This window comes from Sapajus apella, unplaced genomic scaffold, assembly GCF_009761245.1.
Source record: "Sapajus apella isolate SASKATOON/1434 unplaced genomic scaffold, GSC_monkey_1.0 scaffold116, whole genome shotgun sequence".
In the NCBI taxonomy this organism is placed as follows: domain Eukaryota; kingdom Metazoa; phylum Chordata; class Mammalia; order Primates; family Cebidae; genus Sapajus; species Sapajus apella.
In genome coordinates this window covers 2,415,520-2,438,629 of record NW_022437056.1, presented here as the reverse complement: position 1 = coordinate 2,438,629, position 23,110 = coordinate 2,415,520, and the positions used below count along the sequence as shown (strand labels likewise).

Below are 23,110 nucleotides of genomic sequence, written 5' to 3'. Positions count from 1 at the left end.
GATCTTTTCAGCCCTTAAACTAAAAATATTTCCACCAGAATTTACCTTCCTAAATGCTGTTATGAGAAAAGAGATTGATCATATCTGTTTGAAGTTTTTGTTTGTTGGTTTTAGGGAATTTTTTTTTAATCTCACATACTTCTTTGTTTGCGATGAGAAAACTTAACATCAACTCTCAGCAACTTTGAAGCATAGAGTACATTTTTATTAAATGTAGTCACTATGAGGTACCAGGGATCTCTTGAACTTACTCCTACCAAACCGAAATTGTCAATCTTTTAACCAGCATCTCCCCAGTTCCCCCAGCCCTGGCCCCTGGAGACCACAATCTATTTGAAATTGTTGAATCTGAATTACTGAGGAATCATCTTAGCCAAGAGAGACCAGGGAATGTGAGACTAACTTTATTGTGCATTGAAGTTATCTTCCATAAAATAAAACAAACAAAAAAAAAAACACCTCATACAAAAGCTAGATAACTGTACTGATAAAACAAAGCTAAAAGGACCAAGCTTACCTCTAAAGGTTGTGATTTAGTAGGTCTGATATTAGACACAAAAATTATCTTTTTTATCGATCAGAAGAGATTTGTATCATTCATTCCAAGATGTGAGAATGAATGACTGAATAGATTAATTCAGGGGAAAGTACAGGCTATTGCAGGGATTTGCCATAGGTGACTTACCTCAGAAGCTCTGGTTTTCTCCTCTCTCTCTCTCTCTCTCTCTCTCTTTCTCCTATGTCTCTCTCTCTCTTCTATTACTTTGCAAATAAAAACCTCTCTCTGCTCAGCTCTGAGGCAAGTTGGAAGGAGGAAGAGGAAGGGTGTGGAAGGAAGAAAAGAGAAGGACCCAAAGGAAATGTGGGGAGAAGTGTCTAGACACCCGTTGACCCAGGATGCACAAGTCACTTTCCCTTTTTGTACAACGTCTCCAAGATTAGCAGAGCTGTGCAATAAGAGAATTACAGCTCAGGGAGCAGATCTTCTACAGCAGTGTAGCACCATCTTATTGAAAAATAATAAATAAATACATATATTCCCTGGTGGAAATTTAGCTTTACAGACCATCAAACACTCATTTGCAAGAGTATGAAATTTATTAGCTTATCCAGCTCTCAGATAGGTCCTGTGTATTCCTGTACCGTGATCGTCCCCCAGAGATTGCTGGAATTTCTGTTTCTACTCTGAGTGAATGGAGTTCTGTGTGTCTTATCTGTTTAGAGTGGGTGACATGTGCTTGGAGTTTTATGCTCTTTATTATTTCCCATTGATTTTCTTGTTCGTTATTTATTGTGCATTAATCTCCTCTCTCGTGAGTAACTTCAAGATAAAGTTATTTCAGCACAAGAAAGTAGGGATGACGCATTTGCCGTTTTGGATGAAAACATTGTCCTGGGGAGAATCTTGCGGAAGGCAGCTGAGTATGCAGCCAACAGAACTGCAGTAGCGGAAGCAGATTTCCCATCTCGTGTTCCCTTTCCTGTGGTATCGGTCACCACCACACGGAGATGAGGATGAGAAAAAACACAAATGAAGAGGCAGAAGAGAAGGGGAGGAAGACATCAGGAGCTGTGGCTGCACCACTGCAAGTGACCCTCTGAGAGTTGCTTAGTGCAGGCTATTTGTGACTCGGTGCCTTTTGGATGGGGTTGGCCCTGGGCTGGATGTTGTCAGCCTGGGACGGGCGATTGTCTGTCTCTGGCCTTTCTCTGAAAGGGGCTGAGAATGGACAGCGACCCTCTGGCCAGCTCTTTCTTGGAGGGGGATCTAAATGGTGCATCTCCTTGTCTTCCATTTGTGAGCACAGTCAACACCAAGATCCCTGTGGTCCAGTCATGGCCCTGATGACAACAATTTGTTTGAGCCATGTAACCACGCTGGACTTATTTCCTCATTCCTAAGCCACACTGTTGGGAAGAGCTCCTCAAAGTTTATATATTCCCTCCAGTGTCTCGCTTCTCCTTACCATTGTAAAATACTCAGGAAAAGTGCTTGTCTTAGTCTTTTTGGGCTGCTATAGGAAAATATCTAAATAGCCTAAAAATATTGAAAAAAAATCTGAAAAAGCTGTGTCATGAACGTGTAAAGCCTATGTAGATATGAATCTATGTTGTAAGCAACTGTTTATGTGATCAGTAAGGCATCTGGTCAACAGTAGGCTATTTTCAGTTAGGTTTTTGGGCAAGCGAAAAGATATACGCAGTTTTTTGGCTGTGTGTGGTGGGAGAGTGGTCAATGCCTCAATCCTTGCATACTTCAGGGGTCCCCTGTATGTACTTCATGTCTATATAAATCTCCTTACATGCATGTGTACACACACACGCGCACACACACACACACACACACACACACTTTTACTATAAGGATTTACGTGATTATGGAGGCTGACAAGACCAAAGACCTGCCAAGGGGCGAGTCAGCAAAATAATAATAATAATAATAATAATAATAATAATAATAATGCTGTTTCAATTTAAAGCCCATCAGACAGGAAAGAGTCTTTCCTCCTCCAGGGAAAGCCAGCCTTTTGTTCTATTTGAGCCTTCAACTGATTGGACCAGGCCCACCACACTGGGGAGAGCTGTCTGCAATTCTGTCTGCTGATTCCAATGTTAATATCATCTGCAACATCCTCACAGACACACCCGGAATCTTGTGTGGTTCAATGCCTGAGCACCTCACGGTGCAGTCTGGTTCACACATAAAACTAACCCTAACACCTATTTGCACAGTCAGTCTCAGAGGGAACTAACTTACCCAGGTCATGGGGCCCACCGCATCATAAGCAAATATTTGCAACCGATCTGCCTGCTGGCAGCTGCTGTAGGTCCAGTCTCATATGAGGACCCCAGAAATGTTTCCATTGGCCTCTTAGTAAAGCCAAGTGTGGGGTTGCTTAGAAGTTCATAACATTTTATAATCACAAGATGTATCCCCCACGGTTTTTCATAAATGACAAAAAAAAAAAAAAAGAAACTTCCTAAAATGTTTAATGCAGGACCTAGTAACTCAAGAAACATCTTTAACTAGTAGAATTATGAGGCTAGAAACCAGGATCCTATGTGCCTTTTGCACTGCCTGGGAAGTGTCTGGAGGGACTAGCAGTGCATAGCATTTTGTGGACAGCAGTTAGAGCATGCCTTTCCTCTCCTTGCTCCCCATCCTTACAGATTCGCTAAACTTTGTGGGGGCTGCACAGCAACATATTCAAGCTTTTGTACATGGCATTTCAGGCTGGGGTATGGAAAATGACTGGGGCACTGTGTATGTTATTTGTGCATGGGAATGAAACTCCTTGACCCTGAAACAGGACAGGGAGTGGAGTGTGTGGTGTGATAAGGAACACTGAAAACAGCCTCCTGAGAATGCAGTTTGAGTGTGTACAGGGTCACAGGTGCCTCAGCAGCCCACCTCAAATGACCATCTACTAGGTGTCTGTGGTTAATACAAGCTCTTTCCATAAATACTTGGTGGACGGATGCTGGGGCAGACTCTCTCAGAAGAGCTACCCCCATCCCCGCTCAGCTGGAACTGTCTGAGTGCGTCATTCTTGGCGTTCACTTCAAGCTATAAGCTCTGCAAACTTTAAATGACTAAGGGAATGTATGAATCCATGAATGAGCAACTGGCGTTTTCATCTAAACTTTTTCATGAGTATAGCACATTTAGACAACTCTGTAGTCAGGACGCATGCATGGAGAGAGTGATCTGTCTGAACACTTTGGGGAAATGATGATGATTTCTGGAATGTGCCACTCCCACCGTCAATAGGACTGGATGAATAAGTCAACGGCAGCACGTGTCATTTTTAGCTTCTGACTGTTTTTGTCAGATGTGACCGTGCTGCTTGATCGCCTCGCATTGATTGTTTAGAAGCTCTTTGACGTCACTCGCTTGGTGTCATTCACCTCTTAGAACATTTTCCATTTTCAGGGGTTGATAGAAAGCAGTTACGACGCGGCATGCTGTGAGGATAAAACGTTGGTTTACGATCTCCAAGTCTTACCTACTGATGGTCTTGTTTTGTTTCTTCCAGTGAAAAAGGCGATTGAGTTGAAGTCGAGAGGAGTCAAGATGCTGCCAAGCAAGGATGGGAGCCATAAAAACTCAGTCTGTGAGTCCCTTTCCTTTCTGTACGGGGACCGGTACACAGCGTGAGGGGGAGCAGGGGAGTGCGCAGGGCCGTGAAGGAAAGGCGATCTCACCCACTGCCTTCCCCACTTTGTCTCTTCCTTCCTTTCTACATCCAAAAGCATTTTCTGGGAGAAAGAGCATGCCCTGACTCCACATTGTTGAGGAGGAAGGTTCTGGTGGTTCACATCTGCCCTGATCACTGGATGAGACTGGACCCTCCGGATGTGTCTCTCAAGTAAATGTGACACGGTCCAGCATTTTCATACCCCTCTCTCTCTGTCCTAACACACTCCACACACGCCAGACTGATCTCTGGAAAGGAGAAGTCTGTTCTAGTCTTTTGTCTGTGAAAATGTGATTGATCATTCACTGCCTGGAGAGCAAAATAGCTTTGGGGAAAGGGCTACATGCTTCCAAAGAGAAAACAAGATCTCAGACATGTGTGTCTTGCTGATGACTATTGCCGGTGCCCAGGACATGGCAGACACCCGATCAACAGCTGTGAGAGGAATGAAGGTGTCTGCCACCCCTGCCATGCTGCTGCCTTTTCCTCGATGCCCCACATCACCTCTCAGCCACAGGAACTCCTGGCATGCCTAGACTGTGTCATGGTGCTTCTCTACCAGAAGGGCCCTGTGTCACTTAGCTGAAAGCCGACAGCCTGTATGATCCTTGGAGACTTGTTGTGCGGCCTCTTCTTTCTCTGCAGGTGCAGTCAGGTCTCCCCTGTTTGTTCTCCCCCCACAGCCTTGCTCATGTCATAACAGTTACTGGATACCAGCTTCACTGTGCGTTTGCTTTTCTTACAAATGGCAGATGAGTATCCCCTACTGAGATACCAAGTGGGTCGAGCTCCAGTAGGGATCGTTTTCTGCTCAGGCTCCTTCTAGAACTTTCCACTCATTGGTTGTGTTTTCTTCATTGGGTTGCTTCCCTAGCAGTCTTTTCGTGTGATGTTTCCAGCCTTGCTCCGTGGGTATGCCTGTCCCTGGTGTTTTGCCTCTGTGCATGTCGTTTCTCCATTGCCTAGGAGTTAGTGGAAGGGCTGGGATGGACATCTGAATTCCCTCGGGTCAACCAACTCTATTTACATCTGCATGCTAGAGCAGCCTTCTGCCTGAGGTTTTATATGCAACAAATATTCTGCTAAAAATTACATAAAAACAAATAATCAAAAACTTTTGAAAACGATGCTGTAGATTGACCTACATCTTCAACACTTTAGGGTTTTCTGACAATGGCTTGTGTGACAATAATTCATAGTCTGTGCTCAGTCCTGTGCAGGTTGGGAGAACAGAGAGATAAACCTGTCCCCTGGGCCTCAGAGGCAGGCAGGAGCCACCACATTCTAACACTCTGGTCCTTACATCTCTCCCCCTTCCAAGAAAACAAAACCAATCCCTATAAATGTTTGTATGGCACTTTCTATTGAATAGACACAGCCAGTCACCCTTTAATGAAATTAGACTGGAAAGGATGGGAAATCTCAAGGGAGGAAAAAACAGAAACAGCCAAAGGAATAAAGGCTTTGGATTTTTTTTTTTAAATACAATCTTAATATTTTGATATTGTTAACTTTTAGTGTAGAAAGTTCTGTAGAGGAAGATACAGTATTACAATATTTTGAAAATGATTTTTATGATAAAACCCTGAAGAAATGATCGAAGATCCAATGTAGAACCCCATATCCGGCGAAACTCTTATTTAAATCAATATCATGTCTGATATCCGATCAATTGGGCGTCAGATTTTTCTGCTACTGTAACATTTAGGCAGAGCTTTTTCTTTTTAATAAGGAGAATATCTCTTCTATCCTTATCTGAACACAAATTGACATATGCATGATGACTCATTTGGTATTGGAAAGTGTTCTGTCCTTTCTTTTAACAGTTTTAAACTACTTTTTTGTCAGACATGGGAATTAATCAGTAGTGAAAATGAGGAATGGAAACCCTGAAGCTTGTAAGGCAAGGAAGGTAATCAATGGTAATGCATTATTCTGTAGAAAGGTATGACGGAGAAAATGAAATTGGTTCACCGCGGAGAGGACATAGGGTTTGAAGTGAGAGTGGAAGGATTCCGTAGCTGTGCACGTGTGTGCCTTATTCAAGTTCAAATGTCATCGCTTACAAAATTAGTGATAAAATAGTAATCCATTCCACAGGGTTGCCATGCAGATCAACCAAGAAATGTGTAAACGGCCTATTCCAGCGTGTGGCATGCAGTGGGTGTTCTGTACGTCTTAGGAGCCTTCCATATGAAAATGGAGGGAAGCGAAGCACGCGGGGTGGAGGGCAGGGCAGGTGTGCCCACGCCAGGTCACGTTCCAGCCCGTCCTGCATGCCTGAGCCGTTCCACCCAGCCCCGTCTTCTCTGTCAGCTCCTCACGAATCCTTTGCTGTCTGCAAGAGATTGCATGTGAAGGTGCCTTACGTTCGATACCCACGGTGACACTGGCGGCACTGTTGCCTGTTGCTGACATGAGGATTTCGTCTTCTGTCTACAGGGAGGGAAGTGCTGGGGCCTTCAGTGCAGACCTCATTCCTTTCCCAGCCATTCCACTAACTTGAGTCTCTCCACTTCTGCTTCACCCCAAGATCTGGGTTCCTCTGGGAGACCACAGCTCTTGATATTCTAGAGATTAGGTCCAAGCACACAAGTCTCTCTTGCACAAGTGATGTAATCGTTTCCCCAGCTAAGAGTTTTGTTGTGGATATGGCAAAATTGTTGATGGAAAATGTCTAGCTTAGGGTCTGTTAGCTCTTGGTCCACAGCCCCCTCTGTTTACTTCCATCTTAGTGTGTTTTTATTCTGTAAGCTGGATGTTTTTGTTTGTTTAGGATCTTTCTTCCTCATGAGACTCCTTTTGGAGTAAAGCAACAGCAGCCGTCGGAATTATCTGTTCACTGCAGAGTGGAGGCTGTCCTGTTAGGAAGTTTTCATCCAGTGCTGCCTTCACTAAAGCCAGACAGGGGTGGATCCTGCTAGAAGCTCCTGTATTCTGCTCATGGGAAGCACCGGGGCATGCATGGGAGGCTGAGCTGCCTCCTGTGGTCCCCTCAAGCTGGCTCTGCTCCAAGGCACAAAAACCAAAGGTCACAGCTCTTTGCAAAGGGAGACCTTATGCATTCCTCTCCCTCTGGATTTCAGCACCAAGTTTTGCCCCTTGTTGCCTCCAGCCTAGAAAGCGGTCACAGCTCAGTGATGATTCCTTCCCATCCCACTGCCCCGTCCCTGGTAGTGTCCCCAGATTCACTCGTTTCTAAGCAGAGCCTTTGAAAGTAGCGCTACCTTACTGGGTTCTTCTCCAAACAACATCTGTTTCCTGGTAGGACCCTGTCATGGTGATAGAAAATGTTCAAGGGTTTGGTGAACCAAAGAGGGCAAGTTCTACCCAAAGATCCAGATGTTCAAAAATAAAAATAAAAACAAACACTGGGAAAATCAAGAAATCCATGCCCTCTAACTGTATCGGATTCACCCAAAGCCCTGTTCACTATTACCCTCACCCCTGCTCACTGTCAGGACATCAACTATATGTTTAGGAAGTGCAGAAAGAGAGAGAGACACTGGCAGAGAATGGGAGAATTTCTCTGACACCCTCAGGAATCTTGCAATTTGATGATGAAATAGGTCAGGGTCACTGCTTCAGTTGTCTAAGTTGTTATCCAAGCTTGTCTCAGGACCAAGAGAATTAAGGAGCGTGGCCACAAAAGGTGAGGTTACAGTGAAAATTTAATAAGAGAGAGAATCAAGCTTTCCAAAGCAGAGAGGGACTCCGGAATAAGTTGCTGCTTTTACAGTTTAATTCAAAAGCTTCTGTGAGAAACTCCTCTTATCTCTGTAGCTGTTTGAATAACTTTTCTAATCTGTAAAGCAGTCTGAATAACTACCCCTTATTTATGTAGTTGTGGGTATGTCCCTAGGCAAATACAAAGCACTACTTCTCTTGTTTATATAACTGTGAGTTTGTTTAGGGAAGCCCCCCTCCTCCCTGTGTGAATTCCCAAGGAGCCCACCATGTATATGCCTGAAAGAGGGAGGAAGCTTTTTCCTGGGAGCTTGCTAATCACATAAAGAACAAAAGCCTTCTGTGCTAGAACCTGCCTGCTCACCTGTGCACATGCTGCCTGAGTTTCCCCAGGCTGCTCTATTTTTGCCTATAGCTGTGATTTTTCAGGCCAGCTGCTTCTCCAAGGACCAGCCTTCACTGTCTACCTAGGTGATTTTTCCTTTTTTTTCTGCCGCAGTGATGGAGGACTGCTCTAATTATAAGATTTAAGAGAGTTACGTTTTTCTGTTTTTGTTTTTGAGATGGCGTTTTGCTGTGTTACTGTGTTACCCAGGTTGGAGTGCAGTGGCGTGATTTCAGCTCACTGCAGCCTCCACCTCCTAGGTTCGAGGGATTCTCCTGTCTCAGCCACCCAAGTAGCTGGGGGTATAGTTGTGCGCTATCATGCCTGGATAGTTTTTTTGTATTTTTAGTAGAGACAAGCTTTCACCATGTTGGCTATGCTGGTCTCGAACTCCTCACCTCAGGTGATCTGACTTGGCCTCCCAAAGTGCTGGGATTACAGGTATGAGCCACCACACCCAGCCCACACTCTGTATTTTTTAATGATGGTAACAGTAGATGTCACTCCTTCTTCTCTTCTTCTGAGCATTCTCCTTGGCAGAAACCAGTTTTAGCAGCCCTCAATGTGAGGATTACTAAGGTAGATAATCTGTGGGTACCCTTTGAACTCCAAAACATATACATCTATAGGAAGAAAGATAAGCAAAACATTGGTTGTTATTTTTGAACTAGAGATTTTTTCCCCCCATGTAATGTTAAAGACAAATGACTTTACCAATTCAATATTGATTTGTTGTAACTCACTCAGATGAGCTGATGGCACATTCTGTGAACGGAGGAGCATTTGTACTTACAACAGTTTATAGCCATGCGGGATGGGACAGTTAACCCAGAACCATTATTTAATAAAAAGCTGATTTTTTTTAAATGTGGAAAAATTGAGCAATATAATGCATTGCCTTTATGCCCCTGGGAAAAATAACAACAGAAATTTATAAAATAAATTCGCTGGAATCCTCCTATATTCAACCATAAACCATTCATTTCCTTGCCCTTTGTTTCTATTGGGCAATCAATGTTTTCTTACTTTAAAAAAAAAAAAAAGACCTCAAGGAAAACAGTATGATATTCATCTCAAGTTTCCAAAGAGACAGCCCAGTTAATGAAAAGCAATTGATCAAATCTTGTCCTTCAGAGTGACATACAGTGGTTCCATTCCTCTCTGGCTTTTCTTGTGGCTCAGACATAATTTGGAAGGGCAGATTTTAAAACTTGTAGCTCTGTTTTTAGAACGCTATGTAAAGTGACTTCTCAACTACTGTATACACTGAATGATGTAATCCTAACTGGAGAATGGTTGGATTGTCTTTTTTAAATGGCCTGACTGGTTAAACCAATTTCCAAAATGTACTTTAGAAAATAATTTTTCATTTGTAAATTTATCTGCTTATAATTGCAGTATTTGTAGTTTTAGTTGCCTTAAGTTTTGAATAATTTATGAACAAATAAAATATACTAGTGGCTAATCTTCTCTTAATTGTTAAACCCCAATATGCTGGAAAAGAAATAAGCTTTAATCCTACATCCTGAAGAGTCTCTTGCCCTCATGTCAACCTCTGAGTTTAGGATGACAGCCGCCAGCAATGGAGTTCAGTAGAGCCCAGGGAGAGACGTCAGCAGCAGTCCCCTCTCTGGGATCTGTGGAAGCTGAGGGGAAGGAAAAGAGAGGCCATGCATTCTCATGGATAGGCCTACAATGAGAAATTTTAAAAAGGAGAAAACCATCTCACTAATGTTTTTCTTTGGAAAGTTGTCCCTAGGTCATCCACTTCCAGAATGTGCTGAGGCAGATTACATGGACTCAGATGCATTTCTCTTCAGAAGCCCAGAACTTTCTTTCCAAGGCTTATTTGGGAGTCACAGTGGTATCTAACAGGTGCCTGTCTTATTCTTACTTGTCACAGAAGAAGCCTGTGACTTCCACCATTCAGTCTCTAGACCTTCACGCCACCCCTCCCTCCAGCCCATTGGTGAGCCCTGGCCGCCCTCAAACATATCCCAAGCCTTTCTTGTCACCTCCAAAGCAGCATCACCCCTCACCTGTCTCGTGGCATCAACCTCAGCCTCTTCCTGCCCTGACAGGGCCCTACCCTGCACCCAGAGGGATCTGGGTGAAACATCAGTAGAACCACATCTTTTTTCCATTCCAGGCTCTCAAAGTTTTCCCATCACAGGCAGAATGAATCCAAATTCCTTATGACAACCCAAAGACCCCCTTTCCTCCTACCCTGGCATCCTGGTCCTGTTGGTTTCTGGGTTGTTTCTTTTCTTTGCTTTATTATACTTTCAGCTCTAAAATACATATGCAGAATATACAGGCTTGTTCCGTAGGTATACATGTGCCATGGTGGTTTGCTGCATCCATCAGCCTGTCATCTACATTAGGTAATTCTCCTAATGCTATCCATCCCTAATACCCCCACCTCCTGCTGTCCCTCCCCAAGCCTCTGACCCCCTGACAGGCCTCAGTGTGTGATGTTCCCCTCCCTGTGTACATGTGTTCTCATTGTTCAACACCCACTTATGAGTGAGAACATGCAGTGTCTGGTTTTCTGCTCTTGTGTTAGTTCACTGACAATGATGGTTTCCAGCTCCATCCATGTCCCTGTAAAGGACATGAACTCATCCTTTTTTATGGCTGCATAGTATTCCATGGTGTGTAGATGCCACAGTTTCTTTATCCAGTCTATCATTGGTAGGTATTTGCATTGGTTCCAAGTCTTTGCTATTGTGAACAGCGCACCAGTAGACATACATGTGCATGAGTCTTTATAATGGAATGATTTATAATCCTTTGGGTATATACCCAGTAATGGGATTGCTGGGTCCAATGGTAGGTTTCTGGGCTGTTTCTTGAGGACATTGGGCACACACCACTCCAGGGACTTTGCTCTCCTCTTTCCTCAGCCTGAAACGATGTCCCAAGGAAGCCATATTCTCTCTTACTCACATCATTTCTTAAAGTTAGCTTTCTCTGGCCCCTGTTGCTGATCAACCTACCTAAATAGCACGTATCTTGAGCATCCACAACTTCTCCCATCCAAGTGCTAACCAGGCCCAAGCCTGCTTAGTTTCTGAGATCAGGCACATTTGGGGTAGTATGGCCATTGTCTTGAGCATCCACAGCTTCTATCTTCTCCTGATACTTGCTCTGTTTTTGTGTTTTTTAACTTATCATGTCACATATCTCATACACATATGCGTGTGTTTACTTGTATGTGTATCATAAACACATAGAATAACCCTTTTCACTTCATGTCTCCCATGTCCCTAGTAGAATATAAACTAAACTCCACAAGGGCAGGTATGTTTTCTTTTTTTTAATTATTTTTTAAAATATTTTTCCGTAAGTTATTGGGGTACAGGTGGTATTTCGTTCCATGAGTAAGTTCCTTAGTGGTGATTTGTGAGAGTTTGGTGCACCTGTCTCCCGAGCAGTGTACATGGCACCGTATTTGGTGTCTTTTATCCCTCAACCTCCTCCCACTCTTCCCCACAAGTCCCCAGAGTCCACTGCATCATTCTTAGAAGGGCAGGCATATTTTCTGCTTTGTTCTCGGATCTTTATTAAGAATTTATAAAAGTCCCAGGAACACAACAGATGCTCAGTGAGTGTTGGTGAATTGAATAACACAGGGACACAGTTTTGGGATGGCATGTCGTGTAGGAAGAGGATGCTCATGTTTTTCTTCAATTGGGTTTTGATATTTCACATCTTCACTCACGCATTCAACAGTCCCTTGCTGAGGAGCACTCAGAAGCTGTCATAAGGATGATCAGCGTCTGTTCCTTCCCCAGGGGAAATTACAGTCTTGTGGTGTTTCAGATCACCAGTAAATATTTGTCACACAAAGTGCTGTCATAAAGGTAGCAACATTTATTGACGCATGGGTAAAGATGGAAATTCACTGTCTTTCAAAATATTAGTAGATCAACCCATAAAATATAGAAATCCATAGAAGCAAAGGATGGAAAGCCGTAGGAAAGTAGGGGCCATGTGAGGCATCACCAAGTCCTCTTTAAGGAACCGACTCCGTGGCTGAAATGTCTTATTTATAGATGTTTACTAGATACTGGCTAAAAGAAAACTGTGCCCATTATCAAAATGACATGTATTATATGGAAAAAAGCACAAACAATTAAATAATTCATCAATGTCAATAAAACACAGTAGTTTCAGTATCATTATACCCACTGCCTGGAAGGAAACGGTAAAATTATGAGAAATTATTCACGTTTCTGTCACAAGGTGATAGCGGCTGGTAATAAAAACTAATTGTCAGTCTAATTGTGTGCTCTACTCAGTGAGAAAACACGCTGTAATATACTAATTTTCCTCCATCCCACTGCTGAAGGAGCTCATTTGTGACTGAGTCAATGAGTGAGATATGCTTCCTCTTAGGAAGGTCGTCATTTCAAGAATTTCAGTGAACTGCATCCTGGCTTTCTGCAGAGTGCTTCCCTCGATCCAGAGCTTGAGGTGGAATATGGGGGCAAGGAGGGTGGGATGGAGGGAAAGGAGAATGGAGTGAGGACTCCATCAGTCTGTATCCCTGACTTAGTACCCAGGACACCAGGGAACAGAAGTTGTAACACATCCCCTAATCCTATCAATTGCAAATGATGCTCATGTAGTTTCAAGCTCAGAAACTTTATTTCAGAAATCATTTCCAACAGACGTTTTCATCAGGCCATAATTTTCCAGGTAACCAGATATATTTTCGCTCTATTAGTGTGCACGGGGGTAATCTTTGGTAATGAATATGATTCGCTTTACTCATCTATGAGAAACACATTTTGTTTCACAATAATATTGTTAAGGATACCAGGCGTGGTACTAGATTGCCAGGAATGCCTCTCATCATCAGGCCTTGCTTTTAGGGATATGAGCGCTGTGTTAGGAGCGTGTGATTTGTCTGAATGGTAGTCGACCAGAGTGATTTGTAATACTGCCGCAGAAAGAGGCATGCCTCCTAATCCGTCTGCCAGATTTCTAACACTAAGTGCTGTAGATCTTGCTTTAAAGCAGATTTTGACGGTGAGAAAAATAATAGCCCCATTAACCTCTAACAGTAGTATAAAGGCTTAATAAAACAAGAAGGATAATTGCTCTAATCTACTTTGCTCCATCATAAAATGTAATAATTTGGAGTTTTGCAATTGTTAAAGACCCTTGTTTTCTTAGCAAAGATCTCTCTCCATATAACATGAATATACTAGATGGTAGAAATTGCTTCATCAATCAGGCAAGTAAATTATGCTTACAGTTTCTAAAGCAGGCTTTGTCACTGCAGGAGCTAAAATATCTTTTAAAATGCTATGGAAAATATTGCCGTGAAAGGGATTGCTGTCTAGATACATTTGAGAAGAACAATATCACTGGTAACTAGAAGCAAAACAAGATGGTTCATCAATTATTTATCATACCATTTACATGATATAATTTTTTAAATAACTGGAAAAAAAGGATCCATTAAAATACATGAAACAATGTATAGCCTGATTGGATTATAGGTGGTTAAACTGAGTTATAACCATAGAAGTAAAAGGTTTGTCAAATGGTGTCAGCATACAATTAACGAATATAACTGATTCACTAAAGGGAAAAACTCACTTTGCAAAATGACCAGAGAGTGCATTCTTTTACTTTAAATAGTGAATGGGAAACAACCAGGAGATGATGGCAGACCTAAAAGAAGAATAAATTTTAGCATTTTCACCACTAGAAGTGCAATGTAACACATGAGTTTTCATCAAATTTTAGAAAAGAAAGTAACTAAATCACTTTCTCTTCCTGTGTAATTGGATGAGAAAAAGTCTGAAACTCTAGAGGATCCTGAATTATTCATGTCTAGTGTCCACACAGTCACGATTCCAGCCACAGTCAGAAGAGGGAACTGCTATTTTGTTGCAATGAAATCATCTTACTTGATCACATCTTGGATCCTGAGTAGCTTCAGTTAGAAACTTTAGAAACTAAACTAGTTCATCATTGAGGCTTCTTTATCAATTAAAGCATTCAATTTCATATACAAGGAAACTAAGTGAGCAACACAATTAATTAGCCTTGATATAAACATAGCGAAGACACCAAGTTGTGTACAGACCAAGTACACATCTCTTAAGCCTCGTTTTATTTAAAGCACATTTTAAAGGTGTAAGGAGAAAATCAAAAATATTTTTGATTTAATCCTTTCATTAGAGTGCTTATAGAATTACAGAATCATGAAATTGAAATTGACTTCCATTTTCCAGGGAGAAATCAGTTTGCCCAGACTTGAGAATTCAGCCTCACTGAATGAAAAGTTTCAAAAAAAAAAATGAGCCAACTTAGACTAAATGATGATGATGCTGGTTATTGATGACCTAGCAATGTTGGGCCTGCAATTATCCTTGACATCAGGAGAAGCTACTACCTTGCTCCTTCCCTCAGTGGAAAAGGAACATGAATATATTCACCAGAACCCATGACCTGTCAGATCCTGGGCCCCTTACTGTCTACAGTCCCAAATTCTGTGGGCCACATGGCCCATAGATAGAAGGCAAAACAACTGATAAAGTGCTCTCTTTCATAAATCCATTTTCATGGGAGTTCAAATGAGCAGCACTAATATAGAAATAAGGGAATTTAAAAGATGGAAATGAATTTTAATTCAAATGATAAAGAGTAGAAGAAATATATTTTACAAGCTCCTATTGACCTTTTTCAATATTCTTGACCTCTGCTTTCTAACTTGATCCTATACTTTTAGGATTAAAATGAACAATTGGGTTTCCCTTACTGACTGTCATCTTATCTGCAAAATGGAAGAGGTTTAATATAAATCAGGTTTGTGTAATAATGACATTTTAATCTTCAAAAGTTCTCACTTTTTTTCTGATCTGTCCAAATTAATTACCACACTAATCGGATTAAATTAGATAATTTAATTACAGTGAATGATGATATTTATTTGGTTTAGCCTTTGTTTGGTCATATCCCTTGGATTCAATGCATTTACCTTATATTCATAGAGAACAGATGCCCAGAAGCACTCCATAGTGGTTTGTGTCGAGAAGAAAAATAAGTCATGTTTTAAGATATATGAAAGTATACAGCAAGTCAAGGAGATACTGGGTAATTACAAAGAGTACTGGGTAATCATAAAGAGTACTGGGTAATCACAAAGAGTACTGGGAAATCACAAAGAGTACTGAGTAATTAGCGAAGTGCTTTGGACATGGAAAGCACCATATTTTGCAAGCACTTCGAATTATTGTTAGAATACTTGCAGGAAGTGCAATTTGCCTGTGTAAATTGCCTATTTTATGGTTTGAACTGCCAGTTTGAAAGGCATATGGAATAACATCAACCATGTGATGTCCAAAGAAGATACTTTCATTATGTATCTGGAAAAATTACAGTTTCAAGTGAAAATTTGAGATAGCTAATATGTAGGAAATGTGTCATCCCCTGTCCCCCATGAGAAACTCCTAGCAGCTTTTTTTATGTGCAAATATTAAAATGGAAAGTCTCGTACAAGTCTCTACATTTTTGATACTGGAAAAAAGTAGCCCATCTCTTCAGATGTAGTTTTTGGAAGGGCTGATTTGTCTTGCTTTTACAAAGATAGAAAATAATTAGAAGAATATCAAATGGGTTCAATGAATGCATCTTGTGAAAAATATAATAGTAATTTCTGTGAGATGAAAAAAATGCTATTTTAAATTGGAAAAATGTTTGCTTGTTGATTTATAATCTAAATTCAGTCCATCATGTATTGAATAGCCTCAGACTAGAGTTTAGCTATCATCCTTCCTTTCAACCAAACTGCCATTTGACTAACTGTTAAACACAATTTGCTAGAATCTTTTTAACAATTATTTATAACACATTTTTAACCTAAATTTCCTCATTGGATGCTTTTGTAAAACTTATAAACATTTTCCTCTAGTACTATCATCCTTCTAGATAATATTATTCTTTTATTTGCTAGAAATAAATGAGCAAGTATTGTTCTCTTCTGTATCTGTGATAAACTCTAATTATCATAAGATAAAGCCAGACTTGTGTTTCTCATCATTTTATATTAATATTCAATCTATTAAGAGAATTAATTGGAGTATACTTAATAAAAGTGGGGTTAGCATACAGGACATGTTAAGTAATTCTTTTTTTGTGTTGTTACTTAGCATTTCTTATGAGAAATTAAGTGTTTTCTGGAAAAGGGCATTAGCTTGCAAATTCTGCATCACAGCACTATAATTTTAGTTGGATTAGTATCCTTGCCCATGTTCCAAAGTCTTCCAGCATTTATTGCATCTATAAGATAAACATGATTTTCCGACAGTGACTTAAAGGTCCTTGGAAACATATTCCTCTTTGCTTCTATAATATCCTTGCACTACACTTCTTCGGTAACCACACACACACACACACACAAACACACACACACACAAAAAAAAAAAACACATAACACATACACCTGTACCCAACACCCACATAACACCCCAACACACACACAACACACACACCTATACCCCACACATACAACACGTAATACCCCATTATAGACAACACACACACACTAACAGACACAACACACATACCCAACACATACACACACCTATACCCTACACATGCAACACACACAGAGTAACAACACACACAGAGTAACAACACACACACTCAACACACACAACACACATATATACTCAACACACACGACACACACATAGAGCACATAATACACCCCAGCACACATACAACACACACACCATAACAAAATACACACACCATACCAAAACATATACCCAACACATACTCACATTTTCTAATTTCCTTTCCATTTTTTCTCTTTTTCTTTTGTTTTTTTTTTTTGAGACGGAGTTTCACTCTTGTTACCCAGGCTGGAGTGCGATGGCACGATCTCGGCTCACTGCAACCTCTGCCTCCTGGGTTCAGGCAATTCTCCTGCCTCAACCTCCTGAGTAGCTGGGATTACAGGCATGCACCGCCATGCCCAGCTAATGTTTTGTATTTTTAGTAGAGACAGGGTTTCACCATGTTGACCAGGATGGTCTCGATCTCTTGACCTCATGATCCACCCGCGTCGGCCTCCCAAAGTGCTGGGATTACAGGTGTGAGCCACCGTGCCCGGCTGTTGTTTCTCTTTATATCTTTTCATTACCTAATAATTGCATCTATGTATACATTTATTTTGTCTATTGTGTCTCTCACAGAATAAGGGTGGGGATTTTGGTGTTCCATTCACTGTAGAACTGTGTTTGAGACATTATTAGGCTCAGACATATTATATCATACAATATGTATAATGAATGAATGAATCTCCAGACAGCTGCCTCCTCCCATAATTTGACCAGCAATTTCAGTATCAAGTCCCAGTATCAACACCCGGCTAAGTCAGCCCACACACAATCATCAGCCTACCCCACAGTACTGATTCATTGACTCCTGACCAATTTTACTCACTATAGCAAATTATCTGACACAGAGCAGGTGACTGTATCCATTAGTGTCTATTTATCTCTATCTGTGTATTGATCTGTATTCTAAGTATAGAATAAATGTACGCCTGATCATTACTAAGAAGAACTTTAATATTATAAACCTTCTTTAGAGTTCACCAATATAATGTTAATGTTACTTTCAATAATAAAGAAGTAATATCCAAGTTAATCACACAAAAAACAGGCCAGGCGCAGTGGCTCATGCCTGTAATCCTAGCTTTGGGAGGCCAAGGCGGGGGATCACTTGAGGTCAGGTGTTCAAGACCAGCCTGACCAGCATGTAGAAACCCCATCTCTACTAAAAATGCAAAATTAGCCGGGCATGGTGGCTCATGTCTGTAATCCCAGCTACTCAGGAGGCTGAGGCAGGAGACTCACTTGAATCTGGGAGGTGAAGGTTGCAGTGAACCAACATTGTGCCATTGCACTCCAGCCTGGGCAACAAGAGTGATATTCCATCTCAAAACAAAAAAACCAAAATTAACAAAACAAACAAACAAGCAAACAGAAAACAGGAGCACTTTTTTTGACCCTCTCTTTTGATAATTGAATGACATTTTTTTTTTAGGATATAAAGATCAAACTACCGTTAGAATGTTAACATTTGTCCAAGGCGACAATACTAACGCCTAATAATATTGTGTCATGCACATTAGAGTTCAGACGTCTCAGAATTGCCTACAGTAAAAGGCACATGGGCATAAGACTGCATGTTTCCCTCAGAAAAGTTCATTCTCAGAAATTGTTGTGGTCAGGTGCGGTAGCTCACACCTGTAATCTCAGCACTTTGGGAGGCCAAGGCAGGCAGATCATTTGAGGTCAAGAGTTCAAGACCAGCCTGGCCGACGTGGTGAGATTCCATCTCTACTAAAACTATAAAAATTAGCCGGGTGTGGTGACACACCTGTAATCGCGGCTACTCCGGAGGCTGAGGGAAGAGAGAACACGGGAGGTGAAGGTTGCAGCGAGCCAAGATTGCGCCGTTGGGCTCCAGCCTGAGCAACAGAGCAAGACGCTGTCTCAAAAAAGCAAAAAAAAGAGAAAGAAGCTGTTGTTAAAGTATAAATGATGTCTGATGGCCGGGGTCGAATGAGGCTAAAGAGAGCCGTGAGTCTCTTTCCCTGAATCTCTTTCCTGAGTCTCTTTTTTTGTGGTTGTAACTTCGAGTTCAGTGAGGTGTATATGAATTGCAGTGGTGTTGGCGAAATCTCAGGATCGTAACTAGGGGGTGCTGTGAAGGATTTTGCCCCAGGGCACTGAGGTGTGTAGGACACTACAATATAAAGTCAGGAGAGGCAATCGTGTCACGGTCATTAGTGGCTAGAGCAGGAGACCGGGATGCGGCAGCTACACCAGCCTCTCCAGATGAGTCAGAGGATGAGTGTGAAGCTGACGGAGAGCTGACCCGGAGCAGGGAAATCGCTGAGTTACAGCTCTGCTGACGATGAGACTAGACCCCAGGCCTCCTGTCTCAGGAGCTGCACAAAGACCATCATTCGGGGAGAGAAATGAGAGCGGTTGACTAAAATAATGTTAGAGTGTGTTTTCACAATGAAACATGCTTAACCTTGAAGTCATGTAAGTAAGAGATTCAAATTCTGTCTGAAAATATTAAAGTTACAGACTTTCTTTCATTCTGTTTTTAGATCACTGCCACTGTCTCTTTTTTTTTTTAAACCAAGGAGAAATATTTAAAAAATGATGTTGTGCCTCATTTCCTCAAATTCTAAAATAGGGATAATATTTGCCTTATAGGGTTTTTTTTATTTATTGCTATAAAAACAGCCTAGTGGCTGCCACAAAAGGGCACTTAGGAAAAGTATCAGTCAGTCTAAATTTTTGTTAGGATAGAAGCCAAAGGCTGGAAGATTTGAAAGTTATGTGTAAATACAGTGATTCATTCAGGTAGGTCCTGAGCTTCCTCTGAGGCTCTATCAAGTTTTTAAATACTTTGCATTGAAATAGAAATTACAGACTGCGATGTGTGCAGGAGGTGTTAATCTTCTCTTTGTTGATACAGTTTTGGTTTGGTTTTGTTGTTTTCTGTGTGTGTTTAGACAGAGTCTCACTCTGTCACCCAAGCTGGAGTGCAGTGGCATGACCGTGGCTCACCGCACCTCCGTCTGCCGGGTTAAAGGGATTCTCCTACCTCAGCCTCCCGAGTAGCTGGAATTACAGGTGCCTGTCACCACATCCCACTAAATTTTTGGATTTTTCATAGAGATGTGGTTTCACCATGTTGCTCAGCCTGGTCTCAAACCCCTGACTGCAAGTGACCCACCGTCCTCGGTCTCCCAAAGTGCTGTGATACAGGTGTAAGCCACCAAGCCTGGCCCACTGATAAAGTTTTGCTAGAGGATGTCCCCATCTGTGTTACAGAGTAAGAAGTACTTTAGTACCAGGTTAACGATGAAACCCCTCACTATTCCCTGCCCCACACACAAACATACATTAACCAGTCAAATAATGGGGCTAACTTGTATCTTGTTTGAATTAATTCATTTATTCTATTAAATTATGTATTGTTATTATTTAATTTATTTATTCATTAAGTAATTAGACTACCTATTCAAAGAATCTCAAATTTTCCTAGTTTGGAAAATTAAAATGTGTCTATTCTATTTTTTTTTAATAAAGTAAACTTTATCTTGTAGCAGTAAGTAAACATTTAAGAGTATCTCAGTACAGACTGTGGCAAAGACGTATCAGCTATGGGTTATATGCAATTCTCAGCCTTCCTACGACTCCACTCACCCCCTAGGGACAAACAAGCTAATGAAAGAATATTTTGAGAGTGGAAGTTATGATATCATCACAGTGCCATTGAATCATATCTCATTAATGCAGAAACACGTGCAAGGGTTGGCTACTCGAAAAGTAGATGAAGAAAATAGAAAAATAGACTAAGAGTCTATTTGGAGGTGTCCCCCAATTAGTAGAGACACTGCATTTCCTCACAAGTTGACAAGCCTTGACCACAACTGTCTTAGAAATCGCTTTAAATATGTTATTAAAGGCTAGCAAATTTTAGATTCAGGGAATTTTTGTTTTGTTTTGTTTTGAGACAGAACCTCGTTCTGTCTCCCAGGCTGCAGTGCAGTGGTGCAATCTGGGCTCACTGCTACCTCCTGGGCTCAAGCGATCTTTCTGACTCAGCCTCCTCCCAGGTAGCTGGAATTACAGGCATGTGCCACCATGCCCAGCTAATTTTTGTATTTTTTGTAGAGACATGGCCTTGCCATGTTGCCCAGGCTGGTCTCAAACTCCTGGGCTCAAGTGATCCTCCTGCATCAGCCTCCTAAAGTTCTGGGATTATTAGATGTCAGCCACTATGCCCGGCTTAGATGATTGTTTGGATTATATTTATTATTCTTTTATGTTTGCTAAAGCAAGAACTCCGTTTAGCCACCACCCTTACTTTGTTAAAATATTAGGCATAGGTCAGTACTTACTGGTGACATTGTAATGCACCTTTACTACTTGATTAATGAACATGATTATTTGCAGCTTTATTTAATTTGAATCAAAATCCCTATGAAATGCTGGAGGAAATATCTGATTTAGAGCTCATGTTCTTTCTGAACTCAGTAGTTTGGAATCATGGTATCTCCAGTGAATAGATTGCAACTTTGTCAAAATCTATAGCTCTGGGCCTCTCTTTTACTTATTGATCATTTTTCTATCTCTCAAGAGGGGTTAAATATAGCACTTTATTCATAGGGTTGGTGTGAGAATTCAAGGAGATGACTCATGTAAGGCGTTCAGAACCAGGAGTGCCACAGAGTAAGCACACTCTAAATATTTCTGTTCAGTGGACTAAGAGTGAACTGTACTGTCCTTAGATGAATGTTGAAGACACACTCAATGGAAATAGCTCCTCCAGGAACAGAAGAAAATGGAAAGGGTGTGAGCAGAGTGAGAGAAAACAAAAAACACTTTCCTGTCTTCAGAAATCTTTCTACCTCTATCTGTAATCACTTACCTGTCCTGCCATTCCCTTTACTCCTGAAACATTTTATAACCAAAGGAGACTGTGGAATTTCAGATGGCATAAACAAGGACAGTATGTGGGAAGGACAGTACAGGAGATGGCTTCGTCCAATGTTAGTCACAGGCCACTGGCATGATTGACGTCGTGGTAACTGTGGGTGTGGATGAGTTAGAAGGTGGGGAAGTGTGAAGGAAACGTGTCTGCAGCTCCCTGAGAGTCATGACATGTTCCCAGCTTCAGAGCACATGGTCTCACAACTTGAACCAAAGCATGCAGTTGTGTGGTTGCTATTATTTTCTCATTTTATGATGGGTTGGGAATAAGTGTATCAATCACACTTTTACTAAGATGGCCCTTAGAATATTGCTTATAAAATCAGAATATTGTGCATAATTCTATGCAGAGCCTCCAAAGTGAAGAAACCCTTTTTAGTTTTGTAATATTTCATTCATTTATTTATTTAATTTTAACTTTTTAAAAACTTAACTTTGCTCCTTTATCAGAGATCTATGTGGGTCTATTTCTGACCTCTCTATTCCTTTTAATTGATATATGTCAATTAATTAACCATTGTTACACTGATTTATTTACTACAGCATTGCATTATACTCTAGCATGTCAGAATCTGTTACAGTGCTACAGTTTCACTAGAAACCTTTAAATGTAAATACTTCTTAACTGAGGAGAAGAGAAATTCAGAGTTCCCTAGAGAAATATCTCAGAAGCATCACTAGATCTCATTTCACTGAAAAATCTAGAATTTGTACCTTGGCCAAGTGGCATTTCCCCCAGTGTTTTATTGTATAAATAATCACTATGAATATTGCTAATATTTATTAAGAACGTGCACTGTAGCAAAGATTTGCACATGTGATAAAGAGTAAATTTTCATTATTACTACATTTCCTCATTTTACATTAGGGAACGAAGACACACAGGATAAGTCATTTGCCTAAAATCACACAGCAGTTTCAAAGTCTAAAATCTAAATGCAAAGCACCTCTGTCTAGTTCTTAATTCCTCCTTCATAAATATCACTGGATAATTAAACTTTCTACTGGCATTTATAAGACTTAGCACATTTAAAATTGGTGCTTTACACCTCTATTATATTCCATTTCAGAATAAAGGAGACAGTATTTGTAATATTGAACAAAATTATACTATGATCTTTGCCCACTTACTCATGCGACAAGTATTTATTGTATCCAATTCATGCCTAGCTCTCTCATGTATTTTTATTGTGTCTAATAATAAGATATTATAATTACTTCGAAACAGATAAGCACACTAAGTGTTCAGTGGTTCCAGCCTACTGAGCTTCCTTAAAAACAAGAAG

The 23,110-nt window shown here is 40.9% G+C and overlaps 1 protein-coding gene across 2 annotated transcripts in view; it reads left to right on the top strand.

Moving 5' to 3' along the window:
* CSMD1 (CUB and Sushi multiple domains 1) overlaps window positions 1–23,110 on the top strand; it is a 2,101,842-nt gene that overhangs the window by 1,309,939 nt on the left and 768,793 nt on the right. For both annotated transcript variants that reach the window (XM_032260320.1, XM_032260321.1), the window contains exon 7: window positions 4,038–4,115. In XM_032260320.1, coding sequence (XP_032116211.1) covers window positions 4,038–4,115 — 78 coding nt within the window. The remainder of the gene's footprint in view (window positions 1–4,037; window positions 4,116–23,110) is intronic.